The sequence below is a fragment of the Dendrobium catenatum genome, unplaced genomic scaffold (assembly GCF_001605985.2).
Source record: "Dendrobium catenatum unplaced genomic scaffold, ASM160598v2 fragScaff_scaffold_621, whole genome shotgun sequence".
Taxonomy (NCBI): Eukaryota; Viridiplantae; Streptophyta; class Magnoliopsida; order Asparagales; family Orchidaceae; genus Dendrobium; species Dendrobium catenatum.
This window is the reverse complement of record NW_021319083.1, coordinates 20,848,229-20,859,988: the sequence shown is the minus strand read 5'-3', so window position 1 is coordinate 20,859,988 and position 11,760 is coordinate 20,848,229. Positions and strand designations below refer to the sequence as shown.

Here is an 11,760-nt window from a genome sequence, read left to right as displayed (position 1 = left end):
ATAGATAAATAGCAAATGCATCTTTTCTTCATAAAGCATATCATATAATAATTATCCATAATCCTTATTAGTGGCATTTTTTTTTAAAAAATTCACAGGAGTAACGGGCGACTTACTACTATTTCATTTTTCCATTATGCGTCGCGCATAACGGCTAGCTGAGTCGGCATAGAGTAAGTTGCCTGTTTAACGGGCGTCTTACGTTAAATAACAAGTCGCCCATTTAACGGGCGACTTTGGAGAGTTTAAAAATTTTTTATGTTGGTTAATTGCTTAATTATGATTTAAATGATGCTTAGTTTAAAAAATTGCCCTAATTTTATTGAGCATTCCTAGCCCAAAGGCCAAATAAGGCTACCAGGGGTACTAAATCAACTAATCTAACATGCTCGGTCTTTGGGCCGACTAGGCCAAATCATTGAAGTCGTTCACCGTATCTATTTGCTTGTACTCGAACAACATCGGTGAAATCTGCCAGGGATTTTACATGAACCTACCCTTATTTGAAAACCAACATATACATTTAGTATATCGAATAAACTACAACTTGCAATATTTATTTTGATAGTATGCATTCATTAAGTCTTATCATGTAATTAAATAGCCTGTCTTAAATATAGCATTTCATATGATGTTACTCCTCAACTTCTACCAGTAAATTGAGAGCTAGGGGAAGAGCGTAGGATATAATATAGTTGAGTCTCAAAACATTTCTCTTTGTTTTCTCTTCCTCCCTTTCAATTTTTAGTACTCAACCGTTTTTTTTTTTTTTTTTCAAATAGGGTATTGGTATTGCACACGAGCAAATTTGGATCCTACACTATCTATTTTATGCTTTAAGACACTTTATGATCTAAGAAAATATTTGTCAGCCTTTTGACTCAATCAAATTAAATATTTATTAATTCACAATTATATTGATAATACTTTGTTACAACATTTATTAAATTTAATATATACGGTAGATGTGCATTAAGGTGTTGAGATAATCGAAATTGTTACTAGTATAAATTCACATGCACATGAAACATCTGAATAAATTTTTAAAAAAATAAAAAATGTTATAATAAAATTTAAAATTAATTTATGACATAATATCAATATTACATTCAATATTTACATACTTACAAAAAGTGGAGCTTGAGAAAGGAAAATTTTTCATACTTGACATCACATGTGTCAAAAAAGAGTTAAAATACAGCCATTTACCCTTGATCTGTCACCTATTTACTAGTCATGTCATTCTCAAAAACTATAAAAATCCCCTCATTTCTCTTGAGAGGGGACCCAAGAAAGAAGAAGAAGAGAAGAAGAGAAGAAGAGAAGAAGAATAGAAGGATTGGAGGGAAGAAACTCCTCCACGTCCACCGTCGGAATTCTGCCTGATGCTCGAGTGATGACAAAATTCTGTCGGACGCCCGAGTGACGTCGGAATTCTGCCCGACACTCAAGTGACGCCAGAATTTTGCTCAAGTGTCGCCGAAATTCTACCTAATGTTCGAGTGACGCCCAAATTTTGCCCGATCTCCAAGTGACGTCAAAACTCTGCCCGACGTTATAACTGATTTTCATTCCATAAGTGATTCATTGTAATCTAATCATCGTAAATTTTAAGGATGAGTCTGTTGAGATAGTTGCTACTTAATTTTTTTATAATTGATATTATTGCAACTTGTATGTTTTTTATGATTTCAAATATTATTGTTTTGATTATTATTTCTCCTAACATATTTTGAAAGAATTGTTTTGCTCTTGTGTGTACTAACATTTTAGGGAAATCAAACTCCGGATTATTGAAGACTTTAAATTAAGATCAGTTTAGAGTTTATTGTAATTGAAGTGTGTATTTTCTATTTTATTGAGTATGAGAGAGTGTCATTGTAATTGAGTAATAATTGAACACACACACATCGGGGTAGAGTTTAAAATTCGCATTTTTTTAAACTGATCGTATTGTATGATATCCATTCATACGGGACGATCTGGTCAGTTATTTTCCCAGACGAGTAGTTGAAAGAACAAAAATGAAATTTTTTCTAAATATGGATCGTATGGGACTATCCCAATTAGTACATGCTTTCACGAGTACAAAATTGATGGGTCCGTTCTCGCTCAAAAATATTTTTTCAAAGTATGGATCGTACAAGACGTTTCCAGTTCGTACATACTTTTACGAGTACGAAATTGACGGGTCCGTTCTCGCTCAAAAATATTTTTCTAAGTATGGATCGTATTGTACAAACCCAGTTCGTACATGCCTTCCAAAGTACAAAAATGTGAGTCCCATTTCATCCTGATGTTTCGTTCAAAAGAAAATTGAAATGTTTTATAACAGATCATACCAGATGATGATGTCATCGTACGTACGCCATCTAGAGTATGAAATATTGGGGTTCCAGTTCGTACAAATAAAATTTAAAAATTTTATAACTATTCATCTCGGATGTACTTGGTTCATATCGGACGATGATCGAGTATGAAATGATTTCATACCAATTCATAACAAGTTCGTATGCAACAGTATTTGAACTATTTGTACATATAAAATCTGATCGTACTGTATGATTGTGTAGGCTCAAAATTAAAATCTTCAATTTTCTGGATGATTTTTCGTGTCGTTTGTATAAATGGTCCACTAAAAACTGACGTGAAATGTCTTTTCTTCGTGATTTTTTAAGGGAAATATAGGGAGAGAGTGTTTGAGAAAGATTTCTTGCTCATCGAGTGTGGAGGGTTCACAAGGTTACTCAAAGGTAAGGATCTATGCATGATTTGTGTTTTTCACTCTTCCTCTTGTATTTCTAGAATGCTCGTGAGAAGATCTTTGAAGAAGACCTGGTTCTCTGCCGACACTTAGTAGAAGTGGAAGGATAACAGTTCTCTGTCAATACTTGAAGAGTGTGAACAACCGACGATTCTCTACCAACACTTAAAAAGTGTGAAAGGATGACGGTTCTCTGCCGACACTTGAAGAGTATGAAAGGATGATGGATCTCTACCGCACCGGGGATTGGTGGAAGTGAGTTTTGTAAAGGATTCTCCACCTTGTTTTGAGGGCAAAAGGGGAGTCACTTTGGTAATAGTGTAGTACCTGAAGAGGAAGTCTTTAGGGAGTGGATGTAGATCATGTTTGACCGAACCATTATAAATCTTTGTGTCATTTAAATTTCTGCATTTTATTTACTATAGTTTTTATTCTGTGTTTGAAATTTTTGTTTTCAAATATTATCAATTAACTTGCTACGAATCTTTAAAGATTTTCAATTTTTAAATCCAAAAGTAATTTTTAAAATTACCAATTCACCCCCCTCCTCTCTTGGTTAGCCTTGGGACATTAGTTTAGGTTTAACAACCTAATCAAGATTCAATAAGTGGTTTCAGAGCTTTGTTTTAAAACCATAAGTTTAAACTACTTTTTGAAAAACGAGTATGACTACTTTGGAAACTGAAACACACCCGAAGGATACTCGATCACTAAACCTCCATTATTTGATAATATCCCTCTTGATTTTGAGAAAACATGCATGTCCACATTTTTACAGTCACTAGATTATCGTATATGAAACTTAGTTCAAAATGGATATACAAAACCAACTAGATTGTTGATGGTATTAGAGTTGAAACGCCTTTTACAGATTAGATTGTAGAAGAATATGACTTAGCACAATTTAATACTAAATATTTAAATATTTTATTTTGTACACTTAAGTCAGAAGACTATATGCTAGTTTCTACTTGCAAAAGTGGAAATGATATATGGGATAGATTTTGTATTATTTATGAAGGGATAAATGAAGTAAAGCAATCTAGATTAAACATCTTATTACATGATTATGAATTATTTCACATAAAATCAAAAGAATCCATTTCTAAAATATATACAAGATTTACTCAAATTGTCACTTCTTTACATGTATTAGGTAGGGAATAAATAAACACTGAAATGGTTAATAAAATTCCCCGTTGTTTGCCTACTGCATATGATGCCAAAATAACTGCTATTACAGAGTCTAAAGATTTGAATATTTACTCAATTGATAATCTTCTTTATTCACTAATTGTCTATGAGCAAGGAGTGAGTCAATGGAAGATTTATGTAGGTGAATAGTAAAAGGAGAAGAACATTGCATTGAAAGTGGAGGAGTTAGAGAGTGATCTTTCACAACCTGGGGATGAGGACGACATTGCCTTAATAACTAGGCAATTTAGAATTTTTCTTAAAAAGAAACAGAAGATATGCCAATAGTGGAACAGAGATAAGTTTAATAAGAATGTTAAGATTTATAATAATGTAATTTGCTATGAATACAAGAAATCAGAACATATAAAATTGAAATGCCCAAACCTAAAAACCACTCCTAGTAAAGTGAAGGTAGAGGAAAACCCAAATGTGAGGAAGAGTCAAGAAGAGATTTCAAAGAGCTTTTGGGTAGGAGCAGCTTAAGATTCGTCAGAAACAGAAGAAGAGGAGGAAGTCACCATTTTTTGCTTAATGGCCGATAATCTTGATCAGTCAGATCAAGAAGAGGTATGTGACTTGACCTATAATGAATTGTTAAAAGTTTCAGAAAGAATTCATGATGCATATAGAAAGCTTAAGAAAATGCATGCTAATCTGAATTTAGAAATGCAAAAATTTCAAAGAGAATACGAAATTCTTAGAAAAGATCATGCATTGATAGATAATAACCACATGAGCTTACTTGATGAAATTAATTACTTGAATAAAAAAAATGAAATTTTAAAGTCATCCTATGCTAAATTGGAAAATGATTTCAAAGTTTTTAAGGATGAATTTGAAAATAGAGAACACTATTTGAATTATGATATTAATATATTGAAAGATGTAAACACAATTTTTAAGTTGAAAGTGAAAGCTCTCGATGAAAATAGGAAACTCCCAACACTTGAAGATTTTACAAATACTATTTTGAGGCCAAAATTTTTAAAACCTAGGAAGAATCAAAGTTATTATTGAAAATTGAGATCGAAAACCATTTCCTGGAGTAAAATGCTTTTCTTGTGGGATGATTGGACATATAGCACACACTTGTACATTGGATAGAAAAACTCATTTAGTGTGGAAACCAAAGATGTATAAACCTAATCATATCATACATGCATTTAGTTTTATTTTGCCAAAAAGAGATCCCAAACTTGTTTGGATTCCAAGATCTAACATTTGATAATTTTGCAGGAACACTCTCATACAAGGCCTCATGAGAGCATTTGGTACCTAAACAGCAGTTGCTCAAAGTATATGACTAGAGACACTAAGCAATTTATATTGCTGGAAGCCAGAAGTGGATGCATGGTTACACTTGGAGATAACACCACTAGAAAAGTGGTTGGATCAGGTATGATCGAAAACTTGCAAAATTTCTTTATTGAAAATGTGCTACTTGTAGAAGGCTTAAAGCATAATTTATTAAGTATTAGTCAGCTTTGTGATAAAGGATACAGTATAAAAATTTTTTCCACTAACTCCATATTAAGCCTAAATGATAATGATTTTTTGCATGGATTAAGGGTAAAAAATATTTATATGCTATATTTAAATTGTATTAAAACTCCTAATGCATTTTATTTGAAAACTATTTATGATGAATCATAGTTATGACATAGGAGACTCTATCACTTTAGCATGAAAAACCTTAAGAAAATTACCCAAAAAAAATTGGTGAGAGATATACCAAAACTAGACTTTACAAAGGATCACCTTTGCGATGCATGTCAATTAGGAAAATAGGTGAAGTCCTCTTTTCAGTCTAATAATGATCTTAGAACTAGTAAATCTTTAGAGATTTTATATATGGATCTTTTTGGACCGGTTGAAACTGTAAGTCTAGGAGGGAAGATATACGGATTTGTGATTTTAGATGATTTTTCTAGATTCATTTGGGTTAAATTCTTATTTCATAAAAGTGGATCATTTGAGGAGTTTAGAGATTTTTTGACTTGGATTCAAAGGAAGCTAAGATGTGAAATTTTAACAATCCAAAGTGATCATGACGATGAATTTGAAAATAAAAAAATTGAGAATTTTTGTACATAAAAAGGAATTGATCATAATTTTTCTACCCCTAGAACCCCTCAACAAAATGGGGTAGTCGAAAGAAAGAAAAAAATATTAATTGAAGTCACTCGAGCCATGTTGGCTGAATATTCACTTCATAACTCACCGGCTCATCTTCCACCATGGATGCCTGTGTTTCTTTCAATGTCTCTAAGAGTCATAAACTTCCTTTTTCCAATAGTTCTTCTTCTTGTAATAAACCGTTCCAATTAGTGCATTCTGATGTTTGGGGTCCGACACCTATGTCTTCTTTAAATGGTTTTAACTACTATGTTATATTCATTGATGAATTCTCAAAATTTTCTTGGCTCTACATGTTAAAATAAAAAATGAAACGTTTGCTAAATTTAAACAGTTTCATCGCCTAATTAAAACCAAATTCAATGAAAATGTTCAGATTTTCAGGTCGACGGAGCTGGTGAATTCACCAGCGTAGAATTCCAAAATTATCTTCTGGATCATGGTATTACTCATCAATTGAGCTGTCCATACACTCCAGAGCAAAATGATATTGCCAAACGGAAGCATAGTCACCTCCTGGACTCGACCCGCACTCTTCTTCATACTGCATATCTTTCGAATATATTTTGGGTGGAGGCCATTTCCATCGCAAACTACCTTATCAATCGGGTACCCTCTACAACTATTCTAAATCAGACTTTACATGGGCAACTGGCCTCCTATATACATCTTTGAAATTGCTCTGATACCAATTGAAATTACTATATGCGACAAGAGGGGGGGGGGGATTGGATGATTAAAAACTTCTTTAATGAAAAGAAATATCTTTTTATGACTTTATGCGGAAGCGAATTTCATTCACAATAAAAAGATAGATAATCAATTTCATCCACGCAATAAATCGCAATAAAAAATATATACGGAAATAAAGTGCAGAAAAAATAAAGGAAAGAACACACCAATTTATAGTGGTTCGGTCAAACCATGACCTACGTCCACTCCCCGGAGGCACCCTCCGAGTATTAAACTAAACCTTTAGTGATTCTCCTTTAGCCCCCACAACTAGGCGGAGAAGCCCTTACACAATCACTTCCACCTTCCCCGGTGAGGCGGAGGAGCCGGGTCCTTTGACACCAACGAGATCTTTTTCTTCCCAAAACTTCCTTCAAGATGAACCTTTAATCTGATGGTACTGAGGTGCAAGCTTGCCGGAGCAACCGTGTGAAATCTCCTTCACACTCCCTTGAAACTCCCTCCAAGGTTCTTCTCCCTCTCTCAAAGTCCACCCTTTCCTCTCTCCCTTTCAAGTCCTCTCTTCAAGTTTTCTCTAAAAAACTGAAGCCATAATGGCTGCCAAAAGACTCTTATAAAGTCTTATGCGAGTGCTTAAATAGGGGCTCAAAAAACCCTAAAAGAACTCAATTCGGGTGTCAAATATCGTATAGTACAATCAAAAGATCGTCCAATACGATGTGCAGAAATTGACCTGTTAGTATTGTACGATGTCCAGTTAGTACTGTACGAAAAGTTCAATAAACGGGCAGTTCGCCAAAATTGTCTCTATTGATCGACCAGTACGATCAATACATGAAAATTAAGCCATATTTCTTGAATAATCAGCGGATTAAATTAGGCAAAATTTTAAACATCGTATAGTACGATCATTATCGTACAGTACGAGCAGAATAACTTTAAAATTCAAATTCTTGCCTAATTTAATGGACGGCATGCTTTCTAAATATAACAGATCGTACAGTACGATGTGGTGATCGTGCAGTACAATTAGTTATAATAAAAAATAATCTTTCCAGGAAAAATAAAATATTTTAATTTATTTTTGTTACACCAGATCATACAGTACGAAATAAATTCGTAAAATACAATGAACAAAAAAGTTAAAATATTTATAATCATTTTTTGCTCCATCTGTGTGTGTGCATGATCAAAAAACTAACATACATCATTACAAGACTTGACTCAATAAATGAAAATTACAGACTCATTTAATACGACCAATTCTATGCAACCTTGAGCCTTGAATCTTCAAAGAACGGTGCATGATATACCTGAAATATTAGTCAACATTGAAAGAAATATGCACTTCAAATACCAGGAGAAATAAAAGATTAATAAATATTATTTGTTATCATCAAAAATCATAAACTCGGAAGCCCGAGTTGCAACAATCTTCGCACCTTTGGGTGCCTTTGCTTTCCTTGGACTAAACCTCAAGCACCAACCAAGTTGTCGCCACGTTCACAAGAATGTGTCCTTCTTGGTTATTCATCGCAACACAAAGGTTATCGCTGTTTCCACCCATCAACCAAACGCCTATATATTTCTCGACATGTAGTTTTTTTATGAAAACTAGTTCCCTTTTCAATCAACACATATTGCAAAACCCACTACGCCGTCCCCGATCACTCACAATCCTCTTCTTCTTGTTCCTACCTCCTAAATTTCTCATAATTCTGCACCTTCAGCTCAGGACACTCACACTATGCATACCACTACGGCTCCTATCACGGTTCCTGATCCTGAATTACAACTTACTTCTGTTAACAATAATATTCCAGATACTAATATACCTATTCAGAGACACCCAATGCTTACTAGACTTCGCTCGGGCATCTCAAAACCCAAGCACATTTTTGATCTCTCTGTTATTCCGGCATCTACTCTTGCACCTACATTTTACACGCAAGCCTCTCAACACGAACTTTGGCGGTCTGCTATGTTCGCAGAATTTTTAGCCATACAACAAAATAGAACTTGGTCATTAGTTGCAGCCCCGCCTAATAAACAAATTCTAGGATGTAAATGGATGTTCAAAACCAAGCTTCATCCAAATGGATAGGTAGATCGACACAAAGCAAGACTAGTTGCCCAAGGATGCTCTCAAGAATTTGGTGTCAACTACACCGAGACGTTCAGCCCCGTCGCCAAAATGGTTACAATACGTATTTTGATTACTGTCGCATTGCATCATCACTGGTCGGTCACTCAACTAGATGTGTCCAATGCGTTTCTCCACGGCAAATTATTCGATGAAGTATATATGAAACAACCTATTGGATTTGAAGATTCTCAGCATCCGCAACACGCTGCAAATTACACAAATCTATCTACGACCTAAAGCAGTCACCCCGACAGTGGTTCCAGAAATTCACCACTTACCTTCAAACTCTAGGTTTCTTCTTCAGCAAAGCAGATCCCTCTCTACTTATTTTTCATCAAAATGATATTCGCTTATTCATTCTCATCTTTATGGATGATATTTTGATAACAGGAAATGACGACCAAGATTAAAAGCATTCTTCATCAGCTTCATTCTGAATTCCGCCTGAAACAACTGGGTGAAGTTGCGTTGTTTATCGGCATCCAGGTTATCAAAACCAACAACAGTTATTTCTTACATCAACAACATTATGCACGTGAATTACTTTCCCATGCAGGTTTCACCGATTGTAAACCATCTACAACTTCTATTGGTATGAAGCGAAGCAAAGAATTGATTGATAAAGCCTATTCTGATCCCACTCACTACCAAAAGCTTGCTGGATCACTCCACTATCTATCTATTACACGATCAGACATAGCGTTTGCAACCAATTATATATGCCAACATATGCACAATCCAATTAACATGAATTTTCAAGATCTCAAGCATCTCTTAAGGTACATCAAAGACACCATCAACTACGGTCTTCGCATCCAATCCGAAAATCTGATGCTTCGAACATATACGAATGTTGATTGGGCTTCTGACTCAGCTGATCGAAAGTCGATCACTAGTTTTTGCACTTTTCTCGGACCCAATCTGATCTACTGGTCCATCAAAAAATAGGTAATGGTTGCCAAATCTTCGATGGAAGCTGAATATCGTTCACTATACTCAGCTACTTTGGACATATTGTGGCTTCGTCGGCTCCACGAATAATTTAATCTAACGCAACGCAATTCTACACCAATTTATTGTGATAACACTTCCGCCATTGCTCTCGCTCACAATACGGTTATTCATGCCCGGATAAAGCATATCAAAATAGATTATCATTTTATTAGCAACCACATCAAGCAAGGAGCAATCACAATCAACCATATCAGTTCGACTGATCAGATAGCGGATGTCCTAACCAAGCCCCTTTCGGCAACCAGATTCAGCACACTCATATCCAAATTAACCATTCGCTCCCAGAATGATTAATTTGAGGCGGGCTGTTAGCACACTTGTACACGTCATATTATTTAGTTATTCCTGTATACGTCATATTAATTAGGTGTTGCATTTATTGTATTTGCTTATTAGACATTTGCCTATATAAAGGTCAGTATTGTACTTTTCTGGACATAATAGAATATTTTCCATTTCTCTGTTCTTCTCCGGTTTCTGTCTTTCTTGCCTTCGTCTTCTCTTCTGGCAAGATTGTTCTTCTTAGTTTAATTTTCTTCTTGTCCCTGGGCAAGAACTCTGTTAGATACACAAATCTTTCATGGCCTCCTTCCTCTCTTTGTTGAATGATGATAAATCCTCCATCAAATTACAACTAATGCACATAAGATGTGGGATGGGATGTCTGGACTCGGGATGACAGTGGATGTCAAGGGTTGATAGTGGGAGATTTAAGAGAGAATCACCAAATGAAAGAGATAAAGGGGATAGCTAAATAAGCGCACTAGTGAAAAAAGATTGTTACTTTAATAGTAAGCTGTAGTCAAGACTTCAGATCCAACATGAATAATAAGGCGAAGAAGATTCTTTATGTACTCCCATCATGACTTCAAATCCAATATGGACATTGAATAACATCATAGAAGAAGGCTAAGAAGCTTCTTTATCTACTCTTTCAAATCTTCTTCAAGTAAAGCATGCACTTTGAGTGGAAACAAACTCTGCATTTAATGAGAGGGTGAAGAGTGCAAACCGGCACAATGCATTTGGCGATAGGAAGAGCTGTGTTCTGCGAGAGGGGGAAGCTGCATTTATCTAGGCTCTTAGCTATGGAGCTGCCTTTTCACGAAGGTTTTATTTTTTAATTTAAGGAACCGTTTGAGAAAGTTAAAGGCTGGGCTTATGAAACCATTTGACTACTTAAAAATGAAACACTGGTTGTGAAGAAATGCACGGTTGAAAATGAAAAGCTGTGTTTGGTTGTAAACAAATGCTCGGCTAGTTATTTTTTTTAGTAATCCGTTCAACTACTTAATGGGTGAAATAGATGGGAGATCCTCTCAGCTATTGGAACCAAAATGCAAATGCAAGAGAATATGAAGAGTCAGAAATGAACATTATAGATTTATTTCAAATTTATAAGTGACGATCAAGATTTTCTATGGGAAGAATTTCAAGTTACACTTATATAGTAGTATAGATTAACCACATTATCTTCCTTCAATAAAATATTTGTAAGGTTAAGCTTTAACAATCAAATTTTTATTGGCTTTACATTTAGTTTTAATTCAATTCAATATTCACTCCATTTAACCATCACATTAAAGTGATTATTATTTTAAAAATTGGAATACTTCTCTTTATATATAAAACCTCACTTGAATACACCCTTCACTCTTATAAATTCAAAGGTAAAAGATATTGCTAAGGCAATATAATTTTATTATTTAGAATTGTACTTATCATGATAGGCATCTATAAAAAGGTAAGAATCATCTCATCCTAAGGCCAATTAGAAGAAGTTACAAATAAGCTAATAAGGATCTAAAAA

The 11,760-nt window shown here is 34.6% G+C and overlaps 1 protein-coding gene across 1 annotated transcript; it reads left to right on the top strand.

Moving 5' to 3' along the window:
* Window positions 1–9,329: 9,329 nt before the first annotated feature.
* On the top strand, window positions 9,330–9,884 carry LOC114579668 (uncharacterized mitochondrial protein AtMg00810-like). The gene has a single exon (XM_028695012.1). The coding sequence runs from the start codon at window positions 9,330–9,332 to the stop codon at window positions 9,882–9,884; it is 555 nt and encodes a 184-aa protein (XP_028550845.1).
* The last annotated feature ends 1,876 nt before the right edge of the window (window positions 9,885–11,760 follow it).

Bases quoted from the DNA above. Each gene is read 5' to 3' on its own strand.
- LOC114579668 (XM_028695012.1), top strand. From the start codon at position 9,330: ATGACGACCAAGATTAAAAGCATTCTTCATCAGCTTCATTCTGAATTC.